The sequence below is a fragment of the Lynx canadensis genome, chromosome C1 (genome assembly GCF_007474595.2).
Source record: "Lynx canadensis isolate LIC74 chromosome C1, mLynCan4.pri.v2, whole genome shotgun sequence".
NCBI classification, from domain to species: domain Eukaryota; kingdom Metazoa; phylum Chordata; class Mammalia; order Carnivora; family Felidae; genus Lynx; species Lynx canadensis.
Genome location: NC_044310.1, coordinates 110,953,283 through 110,980,571, shown reverse-complemented (window position 1 = coordinate 110,980,571; position 27,289 = coordinate 110,953,283). Strand labels below are relative to the sequence as shown.

The 27,289-nt window shown below is 36.7% G+C and overlaps 1 protein-coding gene across 1 annotated transcript in view; it reads right to left on the bottom strand.

The window, feature by feature from the left end:
• Positions 1–2,180: 2,180 nt before the first annotated feature.
• Positions 2,181–27,289, bottom strand: part of MAP3K2 (mitogen-activated protein kinase kinase kinase 2) — a 101,595-nt gene continuing 76,486 nt past the window's right edge. Inside the window, exons 11-17 of the mRNA XM_030324278.2 lie at positions 27,048–27,140; positions 25,237–25,443; positions 23,520–23,668; positions 23,031–23,162; positions 18,508–18,637; positions 12,999–13,176; positions 2,181–11,539 (exon numbers count right to left, since the gene is read on the bottom strand). Coding sequence (XP_030180138.1) covers positions 11,314–11,539; positions 12,999–13,176; positions 18,508–18,637; positions 23,031–23,162; positions 23,520–23,668; positions 25,237–25,443; positions 27,048–27,140 — 1,115 coding nt within the window. The 3' untranslated portion in view covers positions 2,181–11,313. The remainder of the gene's footprint in view (positions 11,540–12,998; positions 13,177–18,507; positions 18,638–23,030; positions 23,163–23,519; positions 23,669–25,236; positions 25,444–27,047; positions 27,141–27,289) is intronic.

The window sequence follows — 27,289 nt, the reverse complement described above, 5'->3', positions numbered from 1 at the left end:
CCATTCAGTTGAAGACCCCAAGAGCAAAGACAGGTTTCCCAAGGAAAAAGGAATTCTGCCTCCAGACAGCAAAAGTTTTGCCTCTCTGGAGGACCCTAATATAGATTTTGCTAAAGGGAAATGGGGTGCTGCTGTAACAAATAACCCAAATATGTGACCTGGAGGGTGTTGTGCTAAGTGAAATAAGTCAGACAGAAAAAGACAAATCCCTTATTTTACTTATATGCAGAGTCTAAAAAACAAAACAATTGAACCAACCAAAAAAGAAACAGACTCATAAATACAAAGAACAAACTAGTGATTGCCAAAGTAGGGGGGGGCGGAGCAACATAGTGAAGGGCATTAAGAGGTACAAATTTCCACTTATAAAATAAATAAGCCACAAGGATGAAAAGTCAATAGGGAATACAGTCAACATCGTAATAACTTTGTATGTTGACAGATGGTAACTACACTTATCATGGTGAGCATTTTGTAATGTACAGAATTGTTGAATCACTATGTTGTACACCTGAAACTAATATAAATATATTATGTCGGGGTGCCTGGCTGGCTTGGTTGGTAGAGCATGTGACTCTTGATCTCAGAGTTGTGAGTTCAAGCCTCACATTGGGCATGAAGCCTACTTTAAAATTTTTTTAATTTAAAAAAATATACATTTTGTCAACTATACTTCAATTAAATTTTTTTAACAAAAATATGGGGGTAGCTTTAGAATTAGGTAATGAATGGGTAGAGGATGGGGGAATCTTGAGATGCAGGATAGAAAAAAACTAGAATGCCTTGAAGAGACTGTTGATAGAAACATAGACATTACATGTGACTCTAGTGAGGCTCAGAGGGAAATGAGGATTATGTTATCGGAAATTATAGGAAAGGTGATCCCTGCTATAAAGTGGCAGAGGATTTGGCTGGATTGTGTTCTGTTGGGTGGAAAATAGAACTTGGAAACTATGAATGAAGTTGGATGAAAAGGTCGAAGGTGTGTCCTGGTTTCTCCTTGCTGCTAATAGTAAAACGTGAGAGAAAAAGATAAATTGAAGAAAGAATTGTGAAGCAAAAAGAAAGAGGGAAGAATGACTGGAGGGCAGCGCAGAGGGCCCCCAGAATGGGCAGGCCCAGGGTACAAATCTGAGTCTGTGGACCACCTCATTGGTTGTGAGGTGGCAGTGTCACCAGCCACTGGGCTCCTCAGGACAGAGCATGGAGATAGCGACGATTATTCTCCAGTCTTAAAATCTAGTGGAACTTGCTCTGCTAGGTTTCATACTTGCTTGGGACCCATGTCCCCTTTTCCCTTTTGACCTCTCTCTTCTGGAATGGCAATGTCCCTCCTCTGCCTGTCCCACCATTGTGCTCTGAAAGCAGATCACTAGTCTGGTTTCAGAGAGGTTCACACATGGAAAGGAATCTTGCTCCAGCATGAACCCTTACCTGGGGTCTTCTCCATAACTGATCCGGGTGATTTAGATGATGAGATTTGAGTTGGTGGTGTTTAGATGAAATGCTGGGCTTAGAGGTGATGCTAGAATGATGAAGACTTTGGGGGATGTTGGGATTGGCTGGATGTATTTTGCATGTGGGGCAGGTATACATTTTTAGGGGCCACAGGGCAGACTATAATGGGTTTGTATCCACACCCCCTGCCCCCACCCAACAAAAAGATATGTTGAAGTCCTAATCTCCAGTACCTCAGAATGTGACCTTATACAGAAACAGATCTTTACAAAAGGTAGTCAAGTTAAAATAAGGGCATTAGGGTGGACCCTAAACCAACAGGACCAGTGTCCTTCTAAAAGAGGGAAACATACATACACCCAGGGAGGACATCACATGAAGATACTAGTTACGTTGCCATAAGCCAAGGAACGCCTGGGGCTACCAGAAGCTAGGGAGAAGCAAGGAAAGATTCCCCTACAGGTTTCAGAGGGAGAACGGTCCTGCTGACACCCTGATTCCAGGCTTCTAGCCTCCAGAGCTGAGACAATACATCTGTTATAAGTCACCCACTCTGTGATACTTTGTTACAATAGCCTCTATTGTTGGGACATGTAAAGCCTCAATTTTGGGCTTTTATAGCCCAACCCAGTCTGTGGTTGGTGTCCTAGAGAGTGATCAACTCAGGCAAAGGAGGGACAATTGAGAACACACTGTGTCAAGAACAGATCTGGACAAATCAATCACAGTGGAAATAAATATCAGCTTTATTAACACTCAAAGTGCCATTCATTTATATTCATTCCAAAGTCCAGAAGGTTACTCAGAGTAAGCCTTTGCACCACAATCTTTCAAAAAAATGAACTAACATGTAAGAAAAAGCAATTTTCATTGTGCTAATTATTGCAGGCCTTCATGCACAAGAAATCTAAACAAAGATGTGAGCCAACAATATACAAATTTCCATATAAACAAAGTCATTGATCACTAACAAAATATAAACATGGTTTCCTTTCACATTAGATTTAAAAAAAAAAGCTATTTACCAGCAAGAAAAAATAAGTACATAAAAATTGTAAAACTCAGAAATTTTATACATTTTTACAAGCACAATTTCGAATGAACAACACAAAGTCAAAATGTGCATGAAATGTGGCACATACCACACTGTATCTGGCTTCTGGTAGGTTTTTCTAATCATACCGGCTCCTTGTAACATAATACGTTTAGTGACATTCAACTTCAACAGTGGACTTTATTCCTAATACAAATAATTTTTACGTGGTACCGCATATTAAAAACAAGGCTTTCCTTAAGTACAATAACATTGTCAGATTGGAAATTTAATTTCCAATTCTTTTTCTGCCAGTTACTTAAAATACACAGTACACTAAAGACACAACAATGTATGTTCAAACTTTTCTAAACCAATTTATAGTCAATTACAGAGGATCACAATATGTCAATGTACTGTTTTATAAATGCGGTCTGATTTTGCCCAGTAAGAGAAAAACTAAAAGTTTAAATCTTTAGGGTAGAATATAGGAAAATACCCAAAAACAACAGGACAGGCCAACAGCAACTGCAGCTATAAAAAATCTTGACATCTCTTCAAGACAATTTAGTTTCTCACATTTTTTCATAGCTTTGAGGATTCAAAGGCCATTTTGTGGACAGTGTGTTCTTGCTACTGCTTTGAAACCTAGTTTTCCTCTTAATTTGCATTTCACAGAATTCTCACAGGAGAATTCAATTCCCTTCCTTGCAAGAGTATTTTAATTGATATCTAAGTAAATTTGCATCCAATTCTGGAAATACAAATACATTTTAAATGGTTAAAAACAAAATTAAAAAAATATTTTTGATCAGCCAGCTGAAAATATATTCATATAGTAAATAATCTCTCAGAAAGCTTTTATATATATTTAATTATTCTAACTAAACAGTACGCATATAAAACAAGTTCATAAAAATGTAGAAATAAAATGAAAATAAGAAATTACTGGGATATATACATGTGCCTACAGACAGAAAAAGACATCTCCACACACACATCCCCTGATACACAGAGTTACAAGCATACTTTCAACTTAGTCATGATTTTAGAATACATATAAAATCAGAAAGCGATGTTGAACTCCTGAGTTCTCCAACAAAGATAGAACCATAGATAAGTATACTTTGTAAAAGCAAGAAAGTCCATTTAAGTCAGTAATAGCAGTGCAGTTACTGATGGCTACATCTTGAAAGAAGTTAAAACATAAAAGACACAGACAGTAGTTCAATGCACGCATTCGTGATACTCATACACCCATCAACAATTATTGGTCAGAGTAGTAAATCAGTGTACAAATTAAACATTTCCAAAAATGTGCAAAAGTCAACTTTGATAGGAAAAAAACACCTTTGTACATAATTATAAACTGCCCAGCATTCAACTGAGATTAAAAACGTTTACAGAGAGAAACTAATAGATTAAATATAGACAATTTAATGGCTACGTTAAAAAATGTACATTAGGTCAAAGGGTAAATTTACAAATTGATAATCATAGTTTGCAACAATTAAAAGTTTATTCTCAAATTTATCCAAGTTTACTTTTATTTACAATGATACTTGAATAAAAAGAACCATGTGAAATGTAAGAGATGTCAGACATTAAAAGTATTTTTGGTATTAACTCTTATAATATTTCAGAATGCAGGCTAGCAAATTTTAAAACCAATAGCAATAGAAAAAATGTAAACCTTTTACTTACTAATTAAGATTGTATTACAAACAACTGTTTGTTTTTAAAGAAGTATTCTTATCTGTAGACACTGTACTTGCACTTGAACAGGGTATATTGCAAGGGTTTGGCCCACTTTCCTTTGCCCATAAGCCTTTCCAGCTCAAATGTTTCCACTAGCTCTCTCTTCCTATTCCAGGTGGAAAAGTCTTTGGAAAAATTAGAATATGTCAAATCCATTTTGGAGCCTAAGTATCTAATAGAGCTTAAGATGACACTCTGTTACTTCTCTCTCCCCTCCAAGTAATACATATGCTAAAATCACCACTAGTTACATGTTTTCTTTTCTTTTTTTTTTTTAATTCTAAAAAAATATAAAGGAACACAAAAGTGCTTTTCAGTTTAGTCACAAACTTTACCATTCTCGACTGGCATAAAGGGACTAAGAAATCCTTATCTGGGGACGAATTCTGCACGTATACTGGAGAGCAGGCTCTTCCTTATGTTCCAAAATGTCTATGGCACAAAGCAGACGTCAGCCCATAACCTACTTTTTCTTCACAGCTTTCTTAAAAGCCCCTCAAGTCAAACACAAGTTCATAAATGTTAAGACACAAGGAAGAAAGTATGCCACCAACCTGAGGCATCACATGTCAACGTATACGTATATGCATCTATGGTCAAATGACAATAAGATTGGCACATGTACAAGCTCAAGTTTGTAATGTTTATATAGTTCCATAATAGTTGAAGTAAGTTCTGTATGTCTAAATGCAAATACTGAGCACCTGTCTTTTTACTTGAAGGATAGATTGAGATACAAATTCTACAAGTACCTGCTTTATCACAATTATACTATTAGCTTACAGGTGGGCAGAAGTAACAGTGATCATCATTTTGGCTATGTGTGCAGGGAATATAAAAGCTTTGGTTTAAAGTGATTCTGATAATACAGATTGTGAATACAAACAAGGAGTCATCAGGCATAGGGAATAACAGTACTCACTGACTAGATGCCTTTGCCGTTATAAACTAAAGTATCATACTACTATCAATTAAAATGCATAATTATGAAAAATATGAAGACTTACATGAGACTGTATACAGGCAACAAATAAAAATGTATTCTTTTCTTTACTCTAGCTATGACTCCTCCCTCAACTTTCTGAGACTGAACCATGTCTGCTCTATCACCAAGAGAAGATTCTCTAGACTCCCCTGAGAGCTCATCACCATCTACAGCTCTGACAGGTGAGTATGGAGAGATGGTTGGCCCTGATACTTTCCACCTCTATTATGGCATACCATCCAGACCATGGCAGAAGTCAAAGCAAAGCTAAAGCAACTATGAAGTAGGAACAGTGGCTTCACAGCACGCCTTCTCAGCCAACCAAAAAGAGGTATAAGACAATTTCCTTTTGAATACTTGGTAAGCTAAGGAAGCTTGTTTTCATAATGTCTGGAAGAATTTCTATTCCAAAGAGCTCATGAAGAACTATGCAAAATCAATTATTTTCTATTTCAGAATTATATATAAGCTATTATACACACACACAAATTCAATTTTAATCTACTTTTACCAACCAAAAGCTTGGCAATTTACAATAAATATCTTCATTAAACAATCACTTGTACTAGCTACTTGTGGAAAATATGCTGGCGTTCCTACCTGAAGACAATTACACTCACCCACATCAGTAGGTCATACACTTTTCAGTTGTTCTTCTAAGAACGGAGACTAATCTAGTTGAACATTCATACCTTTCCCTCCTTCCCAGCCCTGCCCCAACTCCCACGTGCACACAGACAGACACACACACACACACACACACACACACACACACACACACACACAGTCTCTCTCTTCACAGAAAAGTAAGAGTTTTTAGTCAAAATGTTAATTAAAAGTAAGGATCAGAACTGCTATCCCTGGATTCCTTGCGCATTGCCCTAAGTCTCATTGCCTTAACATTTGTAAACCATTTAAATCACCTCTTTAGGGCAAAATCAACCATTCTAGCCCTGCTATGAAAATCATCACTGAACCATGATATACAAAGAATTTGGACAGTGCCAATGTGACTGACAGTCAAGTTACCAACCTGCAAAAAAATTTGCTATGTCTCTTTAGAATTAGAATACCTCTTTCTATCCTTATCGTAGGCATTCAGGTCTAGTGGAGACTGCACTTTGTCTATCATAGACTAACGCTAATGTTTCTCTTCTAACATATATAGATGTAAAATATGTACATATATATATGTAAAATAAAGAGGTAGAAAAGGGTAGGAGGAAGCAGGCATTAAGAAAGATTTAAGGGTCAATATACAGTCCCAAGGCCAAATGAACTCTTGAAGCCTACTGATTTTGGAAAAACCTTCATTTCGGTGGGTAACTTGAATTATTATTGATATAAAATAAAATTAAGGCATACAGAGAAAAAGGCACTACCAAAAATGAACAATTAAATTGCTTTTCATTAACAGTTAATCAATCTTAAAATTCAAATAAATATGAACATTACATCTGTAAAAAGGCCAAACTTAATATAAAATAATGAGGTCTCAAGACACTGTCCTGATCCTGGCATATGTAACACTGTTGACAGGATTCAATTTCTATCAAATGTTTTGGGCATTTTAATAGTTTAGACTAAAAAAAAAATTTATTTTCTCTTTGAAAGAAAAAGCAGGGAAAAAAACCTATGGAATTTATGCCCCTCATCACAGGAATTGAGTAGGTACTGAATTTTTATATAAGAGGGAGTTCTGAGAAAGAGGCCACCTGACCCCAGAGGGTCCCTCCAATTTGGGGATACTTTTAATCTCTGTTAATGACATTTTAGTTTGTAACAGCCAGATTACCCAAAATTGCTTTCCCCTCATTTCATAAAAAACAACAGCATTTTAAAACATAACTGCTGGGGGCACCTGGGTGGGTTAGCTGGTAAAGTGTCCAACTCTTGATTTCTGATTCGATTTCAACTCAGGCTGTGATCTCATAGTTTGTGAGTTCCAGCCCCACGATGGGCTACGTACTGACAGTGCGGAGCCCGCTTGGGAAGCTTGCTCTCTCCTCTCTCTGCCCCTCTCCCACTCCCTCTCTCTCAAAATAAATAAGTAAACATTTAAAGAAAAAAGAATTTAAAAAAATCAGTGCTAAACTTTCAGAGTTAGGGTATGCCATAAAATAAGAATCCATTTGCCCATGTTTCCTCCTAGACTGTGACCTACTTAAGGGATAAGTTAATCTAGTACCTGACATAATAAACCACAATTATTGAATAAGCAAGTGAAAAAGACTCACCCTCTTTAAAAGAAATTGATAGATTCCTATATTTGATTGACACCAGGTGACTGTGTATCCAGCTACTGGTCTCTAGACCCCAAATGAAACCATTGGCACAGAGCTCTTCTGTGGGTCAATCTGCATCTGACGAACACCTTGGCTTTTGCACCCAAGCTTGGTCATCCCTATAAACTATTCAGATTTGATTTTCTTAGTGTCTTCACATATCTTATAACAATTCCATCTCAGAAGTACTACAGACCACACCTGACATATATAAAAGCTAAAGCAGCAGAGAGCTATTAACGAAATAATTCCACCTTCTTCATGTACTTTCTATTGGTAATAAAATAAAGCCTCCCTCATGTGAAAGCCAATTCAAGTTTTCATTTTCTTTTATATTTCTGTCTATGCATTAACATTCCAATCTCATAGAAATTATGTAAGGTTGACTGCCTTTGAGAACTTTCTAAGGCATTTTCAAGTTAGAAACATGTTTTATAAATGAGAAAAATTGAAAAATTTTCAAGATATTCATACTGAAAATTTCAAAGTCTGTATACTTTTAAATACATTTTAAAGAATTACCATCAAAATTTCCGTTAGTCATTGTGATGTTTTTTAACCCTTTTATTCAGTACAGTTTGTTTGCAATGTAAAAGATCTTGTATTTGGTCCAAGCCTAAGTCATGCCATTTTGAATCTCTCAAGGCCTACGTAGAAAGATATTTCCTGAAAAGCACATATAAGACTGCTAGTGAATCTTCTCCAGCACCAAAAAGTCTGCCACTATCAAAGCAGAACACATTTTAAAGGCACAAAGTCAGCAGTCTGGCCATTTTCCAGCCTCAGCAAAGAAATATTACAGTATAGAAGAATCAGTTGTGCACTTAAAAAACAAACTACATTGAGTCATCTTTAAAAGTTCAAATTTCATTTGTTGATCCATACCATTATTAGAAAGAAAAAATTGGAGTGTTATATTTAACTGCCCCTAATGGGGGGGGGGGGCGAGGTTCTTTTCAATTTTTTTTTTTTTTTAATTTACTTTTGGTCTTTCGCACCTCATCCCACTTCAAGCTTTTTTGTTCTAGTAGTTTTTGTATAATATATTAACTTTTATTGTGGTTTTGGTACCTTTACAACTTGTTTGAAATAAATTCACATCACATTTTATATAGCAATTCTGTAAACTATTAGTCTATTTTAAAGTCTTTACATAAAGAACGATACTTTCCCACATTTTCCTTATAAAACAAAGGTCTTCTGCAGCAGTGTTAAAGCAGTAATTTCTTTTCAGGTGAATTTATTTTCTATGGCACTTAGAGAAGAAAAAAGAGACTGAAGAAAGCAAATGATTTTGCTTTGGGTTTCACAGTCCCCCAAGATTTCTCTCTAAAGAGCATCTGTCTCATATTCTACACTGCTGGTTACCCTGACAGACCAAAAATGAGCCCGAAGGAAATCAAGACTACACAAGACAAAGGAATGAAGGAAAAGCCCACTGGTCCAGATACCATCTTGCTCAAGCAGAAGAGATGCCTTCACTCATAAAAGATAAAGAAATTATAATAGATCCACATCCTTGGTTACTATGTTTATAGCACAAGATTTGGCAGTTGATTTTCCAGGGGAAGGGCCACTAATTCATACTCTTCTTTGTAAGCTGCTTCCTTTGATTATGAGCGTATGGAAGAAACTTTGACAAGCATATTTGTGCTTTGACTTTTTTCTCAGCCTAGCTAGTGGTATTTCAAATATTCCTACAGAAAATGCCAGATAGGACCTTGATATAGGAAACCAAGATCTACCTATCTTCAGAAACAAAGTAATTTAAAAGAGTCCCTAGAAGAGCATACCTTTAAGCAGAAAATAAAATACCAGAGCTCCTTATGAACCCTATAAAAGGCAACACATTTAGGGCCTCCAAAAAGACTATTTTCTAACCTTTAAAAATAAAGCACTTAGCACTTGCTTTAATATGCTGAAAAAATCGCAAGTAGCCAAATTACTGATGTTATTGATATTTTTCAGTAGCATAAGTCCATTAGAGCTAATGGGAGTTTCCCAGCTGCCTCTTTCCACTGGATGCCCTTGCTCTTAGGGGATACGCTGTACTAGAAATACCTTAAACCTTCCCATAAAATAGTTAATACTCTTTTCTGATATGCTTTGCTTTTCTCACAATTATGAACTGACTTTTGAGGAAAGAATACACACAGATGGCTGGGTTTAACAGGTTCTGTGTTTAAATTCATTTTGTTTCTACAATGGAAGGTACTGGTTTTGGTGTAATATGCAGCTGGTAAGGAAAGGATTGCTATCTGATGTTTGTTGAGATCGCTCACCCTTGACTTAAAGTAGTGGTATCTGCTCTTGTAAAACCCTCATTATGCACTGTGCATCACTTTCTCTCTGAAATTTACTTTTTGCAAGGACCCTGCTCTGCAAATGGCTGTTTTCAGTTTATAACTGGGGCTGGTCTTTGCATCAGGGTTCTCAACTTCAGCACTTTTAACATTTTGGGCAGGATAGTTCTTTACTTGGGGAACAGGGTTGCTGTACTTGTATTGTACAGTGTAGTTTGTTTGGCAGCATCCCTGGCTTTGGGACACCAGATGCCACTAACATCCTTCTAGTTGTGACAGGAAAAATCATCTCTGGGCACTGCCAAATGCAAAGCAAAAGTAACCTCATCTGACACGTGAGAACCACTATTTTACATGGTAACTATTTTTTGGTGCTTTAGTATTCTGTGATCCCAAGAACAAGGATTTTATCTCATGACACTAGCTGTAACACATGATACTCCAAGTTAAATTCTTAGTTCCCAAAGAATGTTATCCATGGGGAATCAGGAGCTAGAAATAGGGAAATACAGTATACATGATTTTGATTATTTCTTTTTTCCCTTAATTTTGGGACTGTCTACCTCTGATAAAGAACACAGTTGCAAATATACTAAACAATATTTAGTTCTTCTTTTCCTTATTTCTTTTGACTGGCAAATGTGGTTTCATCTGCTCGCATGCTGATATAGAGCAATCTTTTTTTGCCGTTTAATTTGGATTTGCTCACTGACTTCCCATATCTGCTTTAAACTAAAATAGTACCGGTTTTTTTTTGTTTTTTTTGTTTTTTTGTTTTTTTTTTTAAGCAGAAAGCTATCCCTCAAGGTTTACAGATTCCAGTAACATGGATCTATTATAGTGTATTTGCTTATTATACTGGTTAGAATTAACAAATAAACATACCTCTTAGAGATTCATATTTTCTATCGAGATTCCTACTGAGCAAAAAGCTTGGTAGACAGAGGTTAGGATCTAAAGAATACAGATATAAGAAGGAACCTATATTCTTTAAGTTGAGTACCTACCCTAAACTCAAGTTTAGGGCTCAACCCCACAAATGAGGATCTATTTTAAATACTATCACTAAAAACTACAAATCATACATCATTTTCTTCTCCTTGTTTTTCATGTCTCCCCATCACCACTAATCAATCGGTCAGTGACGCAGGGAAAGACTCTACAATCTTTAGGTATTTTAAATGATTTGTTTGTACTAAAAAGAGTGACTATGTACTAAAGTGCTTTTATCTCTCTGAACCACATCAGTACATTATAAAAAATTAAAAAAAAAAAAAAGGAGTTTCAAGTTCTTGAAAGGGAAAAAAAAGATTAAATATAAAAAATTTAGGTTACTATTATTAAACAAACTTAACCAAGAATCAAGAGAAATACTTTCCCTCTTGTCTTTTTCTCCCCATCTCTCTTTTTTATAAAAAAGAAAAGTGCAGTCAGAGAGAAGGTGAATGAATTGATGGGAGCTGGGTAGAGGCACAGTAGAGGTACCGGCTGCTAGTGATAATGCACAAACATGTGCCTTAATAGTTCATCAGCTGAAGGTCTCAGTTTGGCCTCTATAAAGATCCGTTTGAGGAAATCTCGAGTATAGTCTGAGACATGAGGTGGCAGCTTTGGGTTTGTTGGCTGAGTGGCAATTTTAAAGATGGCAGCCATAGCTTCAAATTCTGCCCAAGGAGGCTTTTCAGTTAGCATTTCCACCACAGTACAGCCCACACTCCTAGAAAAAAAAATTACACAAACAGTATCACCATGAAGGAAAGTCACTTAATGACACGAGAAACAGGACTGAAGTCCATATACATTTAAATACAACTTGACTTCAAGTTTAAAGTTTCATTGAAGGATTATAATTATATAAAACTAAAATTTAAAGGTAAAATCAATGAAAATAAACCACAATAAGGGCTAATTCAAATGGTTAGGCAGAGAACATTATTAATTTTATAATTTTTGCTTGCTATTATGTAATTCTCTAACCTGATTATTAAATATTACTTTTGTCTTACAAAGGACACAAACATTAGAAATTCTGTTTGCCTTGGGGCACCTGGGTGGCTCAGTTGGTTAAGCGCTGGACTTCAGTTCAGGTCATGATCTCACAGTTCATGAGTTTGAGCACCACATCAGACTCTGTGCTGACAGCTCAGAGCCTGGAGCCTGTTTTGGATTCCATGCCTCCCTCTCTCTCTGCCCCTCCCTCACTTGTGCTCTGTCTCTCAAAAATAAACATACATTAAAAAAAATCTTTTTAATAAAAATAAAAAGAAAAAAAAAAAAAGAAACTATTTGCCTTTAGGTGCCTAAAATGATTAATCTATTAAACACTTTTCTCAGTGAGAAATAGAAAATAACCATTTTATGTTCTCACTTAAAATTATTAAAAAACTAAAGATTAACTGAATTACAAGATACTAGCAAAAAAGGTTAATAACTTTCAAAGATCTTCAGGGAAATAAAATGAAGGTAGTTTTCTAATGCTGAAATCTGCTTTAGATGAAATCCTGTCTAAAGAAAGGAAAACAGGTTCAAAAACTCCTTTTGTTTAATTATTAAGCCACAAAGAAGCAAAATGAAGGGGCACCTGGGTGGCTCAGTCAGTTGGGTGTCCAGCTTCGGCTCAGGTCATGATCTCATAGCTTGTGAGTTTGAGCCCCGCATTGGGCTCTGTGCTGACAGCCCAGAGCCTGGAGCCTGCTTCAGATTCTGTGTCTCCCTCTCTCTCTCTCTCTGCCCCTCCCCCGCTCACACTCTGTCTCTCTCTCCTTCAAAAATAAATAAACATTAAAAAAAAAAAAAGCAAAATGAAAATGATAGTAATCCTTGTAATCCTGATATCTGATTTTTAAAAAAAAATTTTAACGTTTCTTTATTATTGAGAGACAGAGCATGAGCATGAGCATGGGAGGGGCCAAGAGAGGGGGAGACACAGAATCCAAAGCAGGTTCCAGGCTCTGAGCTGTGAGCACAGAGCCCGATGTGGGGCTTGAACCCACAAACAGTGCGATCATGACCTGAGCCGAAGTCCAGCGCTTAACGACTGAGTCACCCAGGCACCCTTCCTGACATCTGATTTAAAAGTACAAAAGATTATCTAAGTCTGGCTCAGTAATTTCCATTTTAGGTGGAATTATGTAAGAAGGTAAGTGTTTTCAGGCAAAACTAGCATCAAAACCTACCAGATGTCTGCTTTTCTGCCATAGCCTTCTCCACTAATTACTTCAGGGCTCATCCAGTATGGTGTGCCTGTGACAGACTTCATCCCTGTCCCCGAAAGACAAATGGTTTGAAGGCGTTTGCTGGCCCCAAAATCTCCCAGTTTGACGTTGCCTGTTGAATCTCGCAGAATATTTGCACCTAAAAATACAAAAACATCCTCAATTCATTATTTTTATTGGCTGTTTAAAAATTTTTTTTCATTTTTTTTTTTAATGTTTATTTATTTTTGAGACAATGCGAGAGACAGAGTGCAAGCAGCAGAGGGGCAGACAGAGGGAGACACAGAATCCGAAATGGGCTCCAGGCCCTGAGCTGTCAGCCCAGAGCTGGACACGGGGCTCAAACTCACAAACCGTGAGACCATAACCCGAGCCGAAGTCGGACACTTAACCGACTGAGCCACTTCGGCACCCCTAAAATTTAAAAAAAAACAATGGTAGAGAATTACTTAGTAGACTCTTCAGTCTGTCTCCAAAATTAGGCTGCTTTTCGTCTTCCGAGCAGTACCTGGCATGATGCCAGTCACACAGCCAGGGCTCATTAAGGACTTACTGCACAAACACTGAATTTTTAGAGTCAGCTCTGTACACTTCAGGAACTAAAAAGCTTCGCCCACTGAAAAGGACTGGAGTGTGTGGGAGGCGAGGATGACAAAGAAAAAGGGGGAAAGAGTTAAGAATGTGAAGCTCAGAGAAGGATGCAGAAAGCAACAGCAGGCTTTTGGCCCCAGTTTCTCTGAAACAAAGCGAGAAGCCCATGCTACAGCTTCTTTCCCTGAGGAGCTAGCTCCTCCTCAGGGACTTCCTGGGGGACCTTCATAATCAACAATTTCTAGCACTTTCCCCACTAGTATAATTTAATGTTAGTTGTCCCACATTTTACAGTTTTTCTTAGTACTTACTGGGTTTTGTTTTATACTAATTTTATTTCTCAATTTCTATAAGTTAGCTTTGAGCTGTTTTAAAATTTCACTTTTACAATAAACTTCTAATTGTATTTACTATAAATTGCTCTTGCTCGTGGGGCGTGAGATAGTGTTTGCTGAGTTCCACACTGAAAGTTACTCTTCCCCCGTTTCCATACCGCACTCTTTGGAAGAAGCTCACTATGCACAATCCCCAGTTAAGGTGCTCAAGGCTGACCAGCTACATAAATTATTTGTAATTATTCTGCAAGGGACATTTGTCTCCTCTCTCCCATTTATTCATTCAACCCTTCATTTATATAAATACACATATTTTCTTTTGTGTATAAATACACATATTTATTTTATACTCTGAGTTATACTCAAATATGGCATCATGTTTTTGCTCAGGTTGTTCCAGCTTTGACCATTGGGAGCTCTTTGTATTGGCTCCTGTATCCCTTGGCCATACCCTGAATCACTGTGTTCTTGTTTGTTTTGGGTTTTGTGGGTATTTAAAAGCATTTTCTTACTTTCTGGCACTAAAAGGTGCTCCCGGCTCAACTTGTGTATTTCCTGCACCAGTCCTAGAATCAGTCATTCCTCCAAGGAGCCCTGGTTCCTTTTAGTGGAGAATGGTATCAGAAATCAAGATCTAGGTGCTATGTTAATTTATTCTTATTCTTTATTCTTCCCTTTATCATTTTAAAATTCAATCTTTCTTTGGGGATTGTAGATCTGGTTTCTGTCTTATATAAATTATTTCTATTCTCATTTTTAGCTTCTTCAATACACATGTTCTTTTTTTTGTTGTTAATTTTTTTTTTTTTAATGTTCGTGAAAGAGAGACAAAGCATGAGCAGAGAAGGGGCAGAGAGAGAGGGAGACACAGAATCTGAAGAAGGCTCTAGGATCTGAGCTGTCAGCACAGGGTCTGATGCAGGACTCAAACTAACAAACCGTGAGATCATGACCTGAGCTGAAGTCAGACACTTAACCGACTGAGCCACCCAGGCACCCCCATAACATGTTCTTAAATAAGCAATTTATTATATTAACATATCTGTTCTAATCTTTAAGCTTTACTTCAATTTTCATTTTTTAAGTCTTCCATTACCTTAACTATATTTTATATTAAAAAAAAAAAAACCTCCTTATTTGTCCTTTTATCCTTTTTTTTTAATGGCCTCTAAGAAGGAGAGTGAACAGTAGAGAAAATATGCATTATAGAAGAGAGAGAATGTAAACTGTGCATTCCCCACCATGGACTTCTGTACTTGTCTTTCTGTTCTCCCAGCAAACTCCCCAGCTAGTCAGCAATGACTCCCCAGAGCCTCTCTCCAGGGGAGGGTCCAGGATCCATTCTCTATATGCCATGAAATTAAGCGTGCTATAAGGACACCAGTGATCCTCAAAAACAGCACACTGCCTATTTAACATCTCCCACCGCTCAAAACTTGCAGAGATATTCTGTCAAAAAAGCCACTCCCTATAAAATGCTTAGCCAGAGGAAGGACAACAAACCAGCCAGCTTTTACTGTCAATGAGATGGGAAGAACAACCCCAGGCAGGTCACAGACTGGGGGAGCCATGGACACAGACTGGGAAAGCCATGGAGTAACCACCAATGACGAACCAATGTCCATTCTTATGAACGCTGAGGAGAAACTGTGTAGCCAAGCTACCAAAATAACTTTGCAACTTTTTAAAGCTAATTTTAAGTACATTAGAAGTAGGCTTTTAAGGAGACTTTTCAAACACACAAAAGCATACACAAGAATATAGTACCCACAATCTTTCCCCACCAGTATGTATACTGCTAGCTACTCCCCCTCATATTATCTGAAGCAAATTCAACACACCAGGATCAACAAATAGTTTAGTACCTATCTTTAAAATATAAACTCTCATCACACCTAAGAGGATGGACAGTAACTCTTTAATATTATTAAATATATGCTATTTTTAACATTAAAAAAAATCAGAATCCAAATAAGGTCCATACATTGAGACTCACTGATCTATCTTTTAAGTCTTTCCTAATCTAAAGTTCCCTCCAATCCCTTTTTTTCCTTTGTAATTTATGAACAATCTGAACTGTTTGCCTATAGCTTCCTTATGGTCCAGATCTTGCTGTCTCCATCCCAAGGAGTCATTCTACATATGCATCTGTGCTATATGTGTTCTATAATTCGTAGCTGAATCTAGAGGCTTGATCAGATTCAGGTTCAGTTTTGCTTTTTTTTTTTGCAGAACCACCTACATGGATGATGATGTATATTATTCTACAAATAGGAAGTACATAATGCTGGACTGGCTTTGTTTTAGTGATGTCAGCAACTGTTCATATTTAGTGCTTACATCTATTAATTCCTTAGTGGTTGCAAAATGATACTATTCTATTATTCTTTTCTCATTTGTTAGCCAACACACTTCTATAAAGATGTTTCCTTTCATCCACTATTTGGTCCTCTGTAGTATAGTTTGTAACAGAAAAGCAGAATAAAGGAACCCGATTATAAAATAATGAGCTGGTTCCTAGCAACAATGATCAATTCGTTTTTATCCTAAGTTTCATTATGAACTCATGGATTTAAACTTTAAGAGCAACCAACTATCTTTCCTTTTCCCTCATCATTTAAAAATTGCACAATTAAAAAAATAAAAGTAAAAATAAAAACTGCACATTATAAAAACTTGGGAAATACAGAAAGTAAAACGTATGAAAAGAAAACAACTATCACTCATCCTGCCATTTTGAAATAATCACTGTTAATTATATGGAAATTGTTCTCCTGGGTTGTACTTTAATCTTGCAAACTTGAGATCACATTGCATATCCAGTTTTATATCTTGCTTTTCTCTTATCAACCTATTTGCCCTGTAATGCTTTTAAATCTGCTTGCTTCCAGCCTCCTCATTTACCGGAATGGCAAGGTTAGAAGAGGACCCACTGAGGGGTAGTTGCCCTCAGGTCCTCTACCTTTCCTCATTGTGAAAACTAAAGAGAAACTGGCTTGAATAGAAGTGATTCCTAATAGAATAATTTGCAATCAAAGAATCTCCCTACGTGGTTCTTGAAGCTATCAGGTTTTGTACTTGACAACTGAGGTGAAAGACTATTTCTTTTTAGATCAGTAGGCAGGTACTCGTCCTCCCAGACACACTAGCAAGCTCCACTCCATACCAGCGATCTGGCTCGGGCATTCTGAAGCAGATTCTACTCTGTCACCAGAAACGTGTTAGGAGTGTTCCGTTTGGCCTGAATATGGCCATATTTATGATGTAACATATACCAGAAAGAAACTAAATACCCAATAGCTCAAAAAAGTCCCCAGAAAAACCAATAAAAATGTGTTTTTATTATTCACAGTTGACCTTTGAACTACACAAGGGTTAGGGGCACCCCTTGCCCCGGCACAGTTGAACATCCACGTAAAACTTTTGATTCCTCCAAAATTTAACTACTAACAGCCTACTGTTGACTGGAAACCTTACTGATAACATGAAGAGTTAACACATATTCTGCATATTAAATGTATTATATACTGTATTCTTACAATAAAGTAAACTACAGAAAAGAAAATGTTAAGAAAATCATAAGTAAAATACATTCACAGTACCACAGTTTATAAAAAGAAATTCACGAATAGGTGGACCCACACAGTTCAAACCTGTGTTGTTCAAGGATCAACTGCACATGTGTGTGTGTTTCTTACTGACCGATTAAATAAAGTGATCTTTAAATGTGGGCCACAACCCAGTGTTTACAGAATCAGACCTCTGGATACGCTATGCAGTACAAAGTTGTAGGCACTCTCATAATTTGAAACATCTCTGCCAACTGCTTTTGTCTCACATCATGCACTTCCTTTACGTACCTGCTCCCTGAAAACAGTTGGGTTTCTAAGTTTTAAAAAGAGAGTTTGAGTTACAGATTATCAAAGCTCATCTTGGGCTCTCTTCTTCCCTCTTCTTACGCTCTCCCTAGATAGTGACACCTACCCCCATGGCTTTAAATATGATCTCAACATAAAGCATATCACCATCACAGCTAATTTGAGTGTTTCCTAAATATATGTCTTAAGCATATTATATAAAGTAACTCATTTATAATTCTTACAAAATTCCTATGAGTTGGACACTATTATTATCCTCCTTAAAAATGAGGAACTAAGGCACAGAGAGATTATATGTCTTGACCAAGGTCACAATGATGCCCAAATTTGCACCAGGTCATCTGGTGTCAGAGCCCCTACTCTCAACTGCTATACTCTAATGCCTATGTTCTATATATGTATGTTCCCCTGTATGAAAGGTCTCATTTTTATGATCATTTGAACTTTATTGATTCTGGAACCATGACAGATGAGCTACCCACTTGTGAAGACCTGAACATCGGTCAGAATATCGACAGAGTCAGCAAAAAAGCAGAATTGCTTTCCTAAGATATTTTAAAGGTAGATGTATTAATTTAAATGTTAAATTTCTTAAATCATATCACCTGTTTCATTTAGATTCACAAAAAAAATAACTGTATGCTTAAAAAATACTTCATCACTTACCTTTGATATCTCTATGAACAATCATATTACTGTGCAAATAGTGTACGCCCTCCAGAATCTGACGGGTGTATTTCCTAGTCACATTCTCAGTAAGAGCTCCATATGCTTTTAGTTGGTCCTTAATTGAACCCTAAAAGGGAAAAAAACAAAAAAACAAAAAAAAACTATGGTATGGTTTGAAATGAAAACCACTATTAAATATTTTTAAAAGGATCTTTAGTTCATGACTAGGAGGCTTTAGTTGGAGAGTACATTAAGGACATTATATGCCATCTAATTAACATAAATTCTACTACATTTCCTGACTCAAACCCTGGAAGAGTATGGTCACAGCTGAAAGAAGCCTTTTAAAAGTATTTTTTGACTGATGCCCTTGTTTCCATGACTATGTTGGTTCTAACGATCTCCTGTTCTTGCAATTGTGTTTTTTAGAATCTTCCTTTTTTGGGAGGGCAGGGTGCCTGGCTAACTCAGTTGGTTAAGCTTCTGACTCTTGATTTCAGCTCAGGTCATGATCTCACAGTCTGCTGGATTGAGCCCTGCATTGGGCTCTACACTCACTGTGCAGAACCTCTTGGGATTCTCTCTCTCCCTCTCTCTCTGTTCCTCCCCCAATCATGCTCTAAATTAAAAACAATAAATAAATAAATAAATAAATAAATAAATAAATAAATAAATAAATAAATAATAAAATCTTGCACTCTTTGCCCTGAATATACTTTTGTTTTTCTCACTTGCTCTTTTCTATATGCTCTACTTGAATCTTATTTGTTTGATATCTGCTAATTTACTTCTCAGGAGAAAGAATGGGTAAGTTTTTCCTTTGTATACATACTCAACATTCTAGTTCAAAATATGTGAAAATATACTAAAGAAGAATTTCAAATTTTCTTATATGCTTTTTAAAGCAAGATGAGGTGCCATTTCTGAGAATGCTGAATCACTGAGGTGAGACACTGGCACTTCAATTCTGAAAAAGCTTCCCTACTGATTGATTCCAATGTGCAAATTTGATGACTAATCACCACTTTAAAAGATAAGAATAAAATGTTTCTTGAAGGATAAAATCTATTCTATATCCAAATGTTTCTGCCTTTCCTTGAGTTTTGGCCAATGGTATACTTTGCCATAGGAAAATAGATTCTTAGACTTTACAGGTTTAACCATTTGCTTGTTTCCACTATTCATCAACAACATCTGGGGGGACCACAAGATGCAATTCTGCTGACCCAAATTTGCAAACACATTTGTGGAAAGCCTTAGGCAGCCAAGTACCTACACCTACAAGTCAACGTGGCTTTTTGTTCAGTCTACTTATTGTGTCTCTACTTGTAGTAATACCCAAAATAACATAGCTAGAACTGAGCTGTCCAAATAAGAAGCCCCAAATTACTTGCAGGCTGCAAACAAGTGATGGACTTAAGGCTCTTCTGGGCCTTGGGCAGCTGGGCCAGTAGCCTATAGCTGCTAACAGCTCCATCAGTGTAGTCTATTTACTCCTGTGTACCAAAAACACAGTTATCTTCTTCGATGTGAACAAGTGGAATGAGTTGCAAAGTACTGTGAGATAAAAACTGTGTGTGTGTGTGTGTGTGTGTGTGTGTGTGCATGCACGTGTGTGTAACAGAGAAATCAACTGCTAGCTGCTAGTCCAGATACTGAGAATAAAGTTATGGTTCTATTCCAAAAGCAGTTCTAGATCAACTAAGAAACAGAAGGCTACATTTGGGAAAACTGAAAAATGGGATGACAATCTTGGCAAAGTGTGAATCGAGGACACAAAGAGATCATCATGGCAAATTTAATGAGAGAATTATATAGCATCTTTCACAAACTTGGAGATTCAGTTAAGTCTAATAAAATCATATATGTCCAGACCATTATATGCCATGGGCTTGGCATATGTGTAATTCATTTAAGACTGCTGATGAACTATGATTAATTTGGTAACATGATTTCACTGACAACCTATACTTTGAAGAGATAGCTGCCCTTACAAAACCAAGTGAAGTTAATGAGAAGCAGAATCTAACACCTCTTCCTGAATGGTCCTGGTTTAGTCTTAAGATTGCTAAACATATAAGGATCACCTGTCTCCACTTGCGATGTAAATCAGTCCCAGCCAATTAAATGGTTAATTTAAAGTTTATCTATTCTGAGAGAGTGCTCACAAACACATGTATGGGGGAGGGGCAGAGAATCTGCACTGTCGTGCAGAGCCGGACTTGGAGCTCAAGCTCAGGAACCATAAGATCATGACCTAAGCCGAAATCAAGAGTCGGACGCTCAGCCAGCTGAGCCACCCAAGAGCCCCAACCATTTAATCTTATCTTCAACAATCAGGACCTCTATTCATGCTTATTCAGAATTTTCTATTTCCAATTTAAATACTTATTATACAAACAGCAATCGAAATGTGAATAAAAGAGAAAAATCTATCACAATTCCAACATGACACATTTTCATTTTTTAAGTTTCTCCTATCCTTGTCCAAATACAGGTACTCTTAAAACACCATCATCATTATTAGAAAGTATTTTATATTCTTTTTCTCTTACTGTAAGTACTTCCTCCAACTTTGCAACATAGCCTTCACAATTTTAACATATTCTCTTGACAGCACCATCGTAATTTAATTCTACCGTGGGCACTCATTTTCCATCACAGACAATACTAAAATAAATATACACAACTTTTTCCTTCTTTTGGATTACTTCTGTAGAATGAATTTCTGTGAAATTACCAGTCCAAAAGTCTTCAAAGTCTTGAAGATTTCTATGGCATTTAAATACATCCCACCAATTTGTTTTCCAAAGGAATTAAAAAAAAAACCCAACTAATTTATACTATCAACAGAATCTTTGAAAATACAAAGTAGCAATGATGAGTAACAACAGTGTCTCTATAAACAGTTATTCATGATGATAAGAAAGTAAAGTTTACTGCTGCTCTTGTGAAACAGGATGATTAAAACCATTACTATTAGATACTAGTCAACAGTTTTACTGATCCATAAGCTCAAACTGTAAATTTGTACATTAAACATATACACTTCTAATAAACAATCCACTTAGAGACCCATAAATCAAATGTTTTTCCTAATATATATTACCTGTTAAAGTACACGAAAGCATGTGTTTAAAAAAACTTTTTAAATGTTTATTCATTTTTGAGAGAGACAGAGACAGAACACAAGCAGGGGAGGGGCAAAGAGAGAGGGAGATACAGAATCCAAAGCAGGTTCCAGGCTCTGAGCTGTCAGCCCAGAGCCCAACACGGGGCTCAAACCCATGAATTCTGAGATCATTACCTGAGCCAAAGTCAGACGCTCAACTAACTGAGCTACCCAGGCGCCCTGAATGCATGTATTTTTAAAAGAGTAAATGTACCACCATCTTGAAAAACATTAATATTAAAATGTGCCCTACAACCCTACAAATATTAAAAATTACATACAAGGAATAACAGTTTGTAAGTCACATTTTGCAATTTCTATTGAAACTACTGACTCAGGCAATGATTACCAATCCATGTTAAAAACATTAGGTAGATGACTGAAAAGGAACTGGATGTTATTTTTATTTTTTAGTTTATTTATTTTGAGAGAGCACATGAGCACGAGTGGGGGAGGGACAGAGAAAGGGAGAGAGAGAGAGAATCCCCAAGCAGGCTCTGCACAGGCACTGAGGAGCCCCACATGAGACTTGTGCTCACCAATTGTGAGATCATGACCTGAGCTGAAACCAAGAGTTGGACAGTCAACTGACTGAACCACCCAGGCACCCCAGGAACTGGATATTCTTATGCGCCATTGCTAATAGCTCAAGTTACTTTCTGGTCTTCAGGAATAAACAAAATCTTACACCAGAGAAATCTGGATGTCAATCATCCTAATCTAACACTCAATCTTAGCATCATTAATAGAGGAACAACCAGAAATTGTAGGTCTCCTAATGGGATGCAACATGAAATGCACAGTATCATCTATGATGCATTCTAATAAAAAATGCCACATCTTAAACCTAATTTAGATACTAAATCTAACTTACAGGATATAAGAAGATAAAGGAACAAATTAAACACCACTATGCGGATACAATTAGAGAAATCTAGGAGGTGAGACTGTCAACAGAGCACCTAGTCTCTTTGTCAAACCTATGTCATGTAAAAATGTTCTAGATTAAAAAAGAAGTAAGGGGCATAACAGTTCAATGTAATGTGCAGTCCTGGGCTGGATCCTGGTTTGTATAAACCAGCTATTATGGTTATTTTAAGATCATTTAGGGAAATCTGAGTGTGGACTGCTATGGTACCTGTAAACCTATTTTAGTATACCTCAGCACTGTCTAAAAAAATGAGTTAATAAATGAAAACAAAATAAAATTACATTACCCAGCAATAATTTAAAACTTTCAAAATTTTCTAAAGTAGTTTAACATATTATAATCAAAGTTTTAGTTTTTCTTTCCTCATTGAAGACGTGAAAGAGAATATGTTTATTTTCATAAGACGTACTAACTTACCCCTGGCATATATTCCATAAATATGGAAAGGGTTTTTTCCTGGGGATCCCTCAAACAGCCATAATACTGAACAATTCGCTCATGCAGCAAGTTTTTCAACAACTGAATTTCACACTCAAGTGCATTTACTTCCTGAAAGACAAAACTCACTTTTAAGTCTTTACAGCATTGCTAGTGAAAGCAAAACATTCGAACTTCATGGACCATCAAGGTGATTTCATTCTGAAATTTTTACTTCCCAAGGAATAAACATTTTAAAGTCTCTAAACAGTAATAGACCTTGAAGGTATACTAAAGCAATACTAAATCCGATCAGGAATATAACTGAGTACTAAAGAGAAAAAAAAGTCACAGTACAAAGTAGATAAATTATTGATTTGTTTCACAAATAATTTGTATTAAGGGAAAACAAAATATTCTATTGCGTTACATTTATTTAGTAAAAATGCTTCTTATAAATGTGACAAAGTAGCTTGCAGTGATTCTTACCTTGCTGGTCTCAGGGCTATCAGGGTCAAACTGAACTTGCTTAACAGCCAATTCTCTTCCTGTATCGACATCATAACAGAGGTAGACCCTGCCAAATGCTCCCTGGCCAAGAAGTTTGCCCAATCTCCAGTTGGTTGGAGCACGAGGTGCTAAAAAAGAATATTTTCTTAAAATGGAATACCCAGATGGCACACAAATGGTTAAGGACTAAATGAGTAAACTGCATTAGTGACATCCTTAATTGAGTATGTGTGGATATAAGGGAAAATCATTATCATCCAAATTCATAATGATCATCTTTGAAAATTTTTCTCCTCAATTTTCTAAGATTCTAAACCCAAACAAGGTTCATATATCCCCATGCCTTATGTTTTCCAAACAGATTATTTTTCCCTCAGTTAAAAATATAATAGTATCTTTCACTCAATCTAAGGTACTGTGGACTGTCAGATGCACCATTCCTAAGCTTTATTGCAGCAATATTTGTAATTAGTCTTCCACCTGCTTACGATGTAGAAAGCTGGACAGAGTATCACTCTCATTCTAACAAGAGAAAATCCTGAGAGCAGCAAGCAGCTGGAGCAGGAGCAAGGGTGGGAATACTACAGAAGATTAAAGATAAGAAGGACAGCAGACCTTCCTTCAATAAGTATACAAGTCAGAAGACAACGGAAAAAAAATAGCTTTAAAGTGCTAAAAGGAAAAAAACTGCCCAGCATTCTGTATCAAAAAAAAAAAAAAAAAAAAAAAAAAAAAAAAAATATATATATATATATATATATATCAGAAGTAAAGGAGAAAAAAGACCTTTTTCAAACAAACTCTGAAAGAATTCATTGCCAGCAGACTTACATTACAAGAATGGTTTAAAGCAATTCTTCAGGCAGAAGGAATGTGATACCCAACAGAATCCGGAATCTATATAACCTATAGTCTACAAAATCCTGGATTTACAGAAATAAAGTGATGGATATATGAAAGATATTCTTCTCTTATCTTTTATCAATTCAAAAACAATAGCTGTCTAAAGGACAAATAGCAACAATGTAGTGTAAGGTCACAGATGTAAAAGTAAAATATGACAACACTAGAACAAAAGGGATGAATGTGAAATATTCAAATGCTGCTGCAATAAATACCTTTGAGCACAAATCTTGGTATGCACTGCTTATGTGATAAAGTCCAAATATTCCACAATCTGGCCTTAGTTACCATTCTAGTCCTTTTCCTACTGTTTCAAGTAAGATACCCTTCACTTTAGCCAAAAATGAACTATTCCCCATTCTCAGAGCATGCCATGACCTCCTACACATATCACCTTCCGAGCTAGTGAATTCCTACTCACATTCAAGATCTAGATTAAATACTATACAATAATCATTTCTCCACACAACATTCTCCCCGTTAGACTACATTTTAGAGGTCATATTTGGAATCTCAGTTGGATACTCAACAAGGATATGTGGAATGAACGAATAAATGACAGACTGGTAACAATCTTACTAACTAAAGAGAAGGAAAGAATCAGCTAAAGTAATTAGCAGTTAACACTGTACTTACACCTTATATTCCAACCACTTTTAGAAATACCCTTTTTACCTTTTTTTGAGAAGTTGGGTCTCACCCTGTGGACTCGTTTGGTATTTATTCCTTTTAATACTGTAAAGTTCTGCAAAGGTTCTGCTAAACATTCACTGTGCCAATTTCTTTTACTTACAACGGCTGGGTGGGCTGATGTCCATTACAGTCAAAGTAGGATTGTCTATGTCACTTCCCCTTCTTCTTACTCGACTATCATCATATTCTGGGGTAAAGATACTGCTTCCACTACTAGTGCTTAAAGAGTGATCAGTAGGACTGAAACTCACAGGAGACCGGAAGCTGGTCCCCTGGGTCCTTCTAGCTCTTGGAAAAGTTTTACGACCTACAAAATCAAAACAGGATTACCTTACAACTTTTATTCATATGCTGTAATTCAAAGTATTTAAAATTTGTAACATGAGGAATAGAAGTCTGTCCTGTGAGTAGGCTAAGAAACTAAAATAGCAATGATTATTTGATTACATTTTTAACTTTTGTTTTTAATGTTTATTTTTGGGGGAGAGAGAGAGAGAGAGAGAGAGAGGGAGAGAGAGACAGACAGAGCACAAGCAGGGGAGGGGCAGAGAGAGAGGGAGACACAGAATCCATAGCAGACTCCAGGCTCTGAAGGCTCTAAGCAGTCAGCACAGAGCCCAACGCAGAGCTCGAACCCATGAACTGGGAGATCATGACCTCAGCTGAAGTCAGAGGCTTAACTGACTGAGCCACCCAGGTGCCCCTTGTTTACATGTTTGAAACTTAATAGTATTTTTTTTTTTAAGTTCAAGGAAATAGCCTTTTGAACAATGAATCATTAAGTAAAAAATGAAAATCAAGAGAAAAGGGGGGAAAGAAGCAGAAATGAGAAAAGTGGGGCAAAAACAGGATCTGAATACAAATTCAATGTCTTTTGTAAAAACACACCCCCCCCCCCCCACATTCATAAAATCACTGCACTCTCTCATTTCTGGATAAAAAGAAAAAAAACGTACTTTATTCTCATTTCCAATTATAAGAACAAAAGTTAGAAAATTTAGAAGTAGTATTTTTTTTTCTTTGAAAAGGACAATGCAAGTATGAATTCCATCATTGAGGAATAATTTTCTAGTTAATATCAATTTTTTCTAAGTTTATTTATTTTGACATAGTATGTGTGCATGTATGAGTGGGGGAGGGGCAGAGAGAGGGAGAGACAATCCCAAGCAGGCTCTGTGCTGTCAGCATGCAACCTGACACAGGGCTTGATCCCACAAACCATGAGATCATGACCTGAGCCGAAACTAAGAGAGTCGGATGCTTAACCAACTGAGCCACCCAGGCACCCCCAATATCATTTTTTAATTACAGTTTTTCTTTTAAGGGAAAGATAAGTACTATGTGGTAAGCTGGCATAAACCTGTTATCATTTTAGTTACCTAATTTCTTTCAAAAATTGGGTTTTTTTTTGTTGATGGGGGGTGGGAGGGAGGGGAGGGTGGGTGATGGGTATTGAGGAGGGCACCTTTTGGGATGAGCACTGGGTGTTGTATGGAAACCAATTTAACAATAAATTTCATATATTGGGGGAAAAAAAACAAAAATTGGGTTTTTTTAATGTTTATTTTGAGAGAGACAGAGAGACAGAGAGACAGAATGGGGGAGGGGCAGAGACAGAGGGAGACACAGAATCCAAAGCAGGCTCCAGTCTCTAGGCTCTGAGCTGTCAGCACAGAGCCTGAGGCGGGGCTCAAACTCATGAACCAAGAGATTGTGACCTAAGCCAGTCAGCCGCTCAACTGAGTCACCCAGGTACCCTTCAAAAATGGTTTTAAGCAGAAAAACTAAGTGATTCCGGAAAAAAATTATCTCTAATGGTTTAAATATGAGATTTTAAAAATGTGATTTTGATTTTGATTATTTTTGAGATTTTTAACAAGCTGTTCTTGTAGTCTAGTTACAGAAGCTTACCATCATTATAGTCTTGATGGTGATATGAAACATGATACCTTCTTGGGTATGTGCCTCCTTTTCCAAATTTCTCAAAGATAGGGTTGTCATAGTCTATTGAGACATAAGAAAGTTATGTGTTATAAAAAAGTCAAATATCTCTAATAATAAAAAACACATTTACACATTTTTATTCATTTAAAAAAAAAACCTCCCCTCTCCCTCCCAGCCAAAGCATTGTTTAATGACACAAATATTTAAAC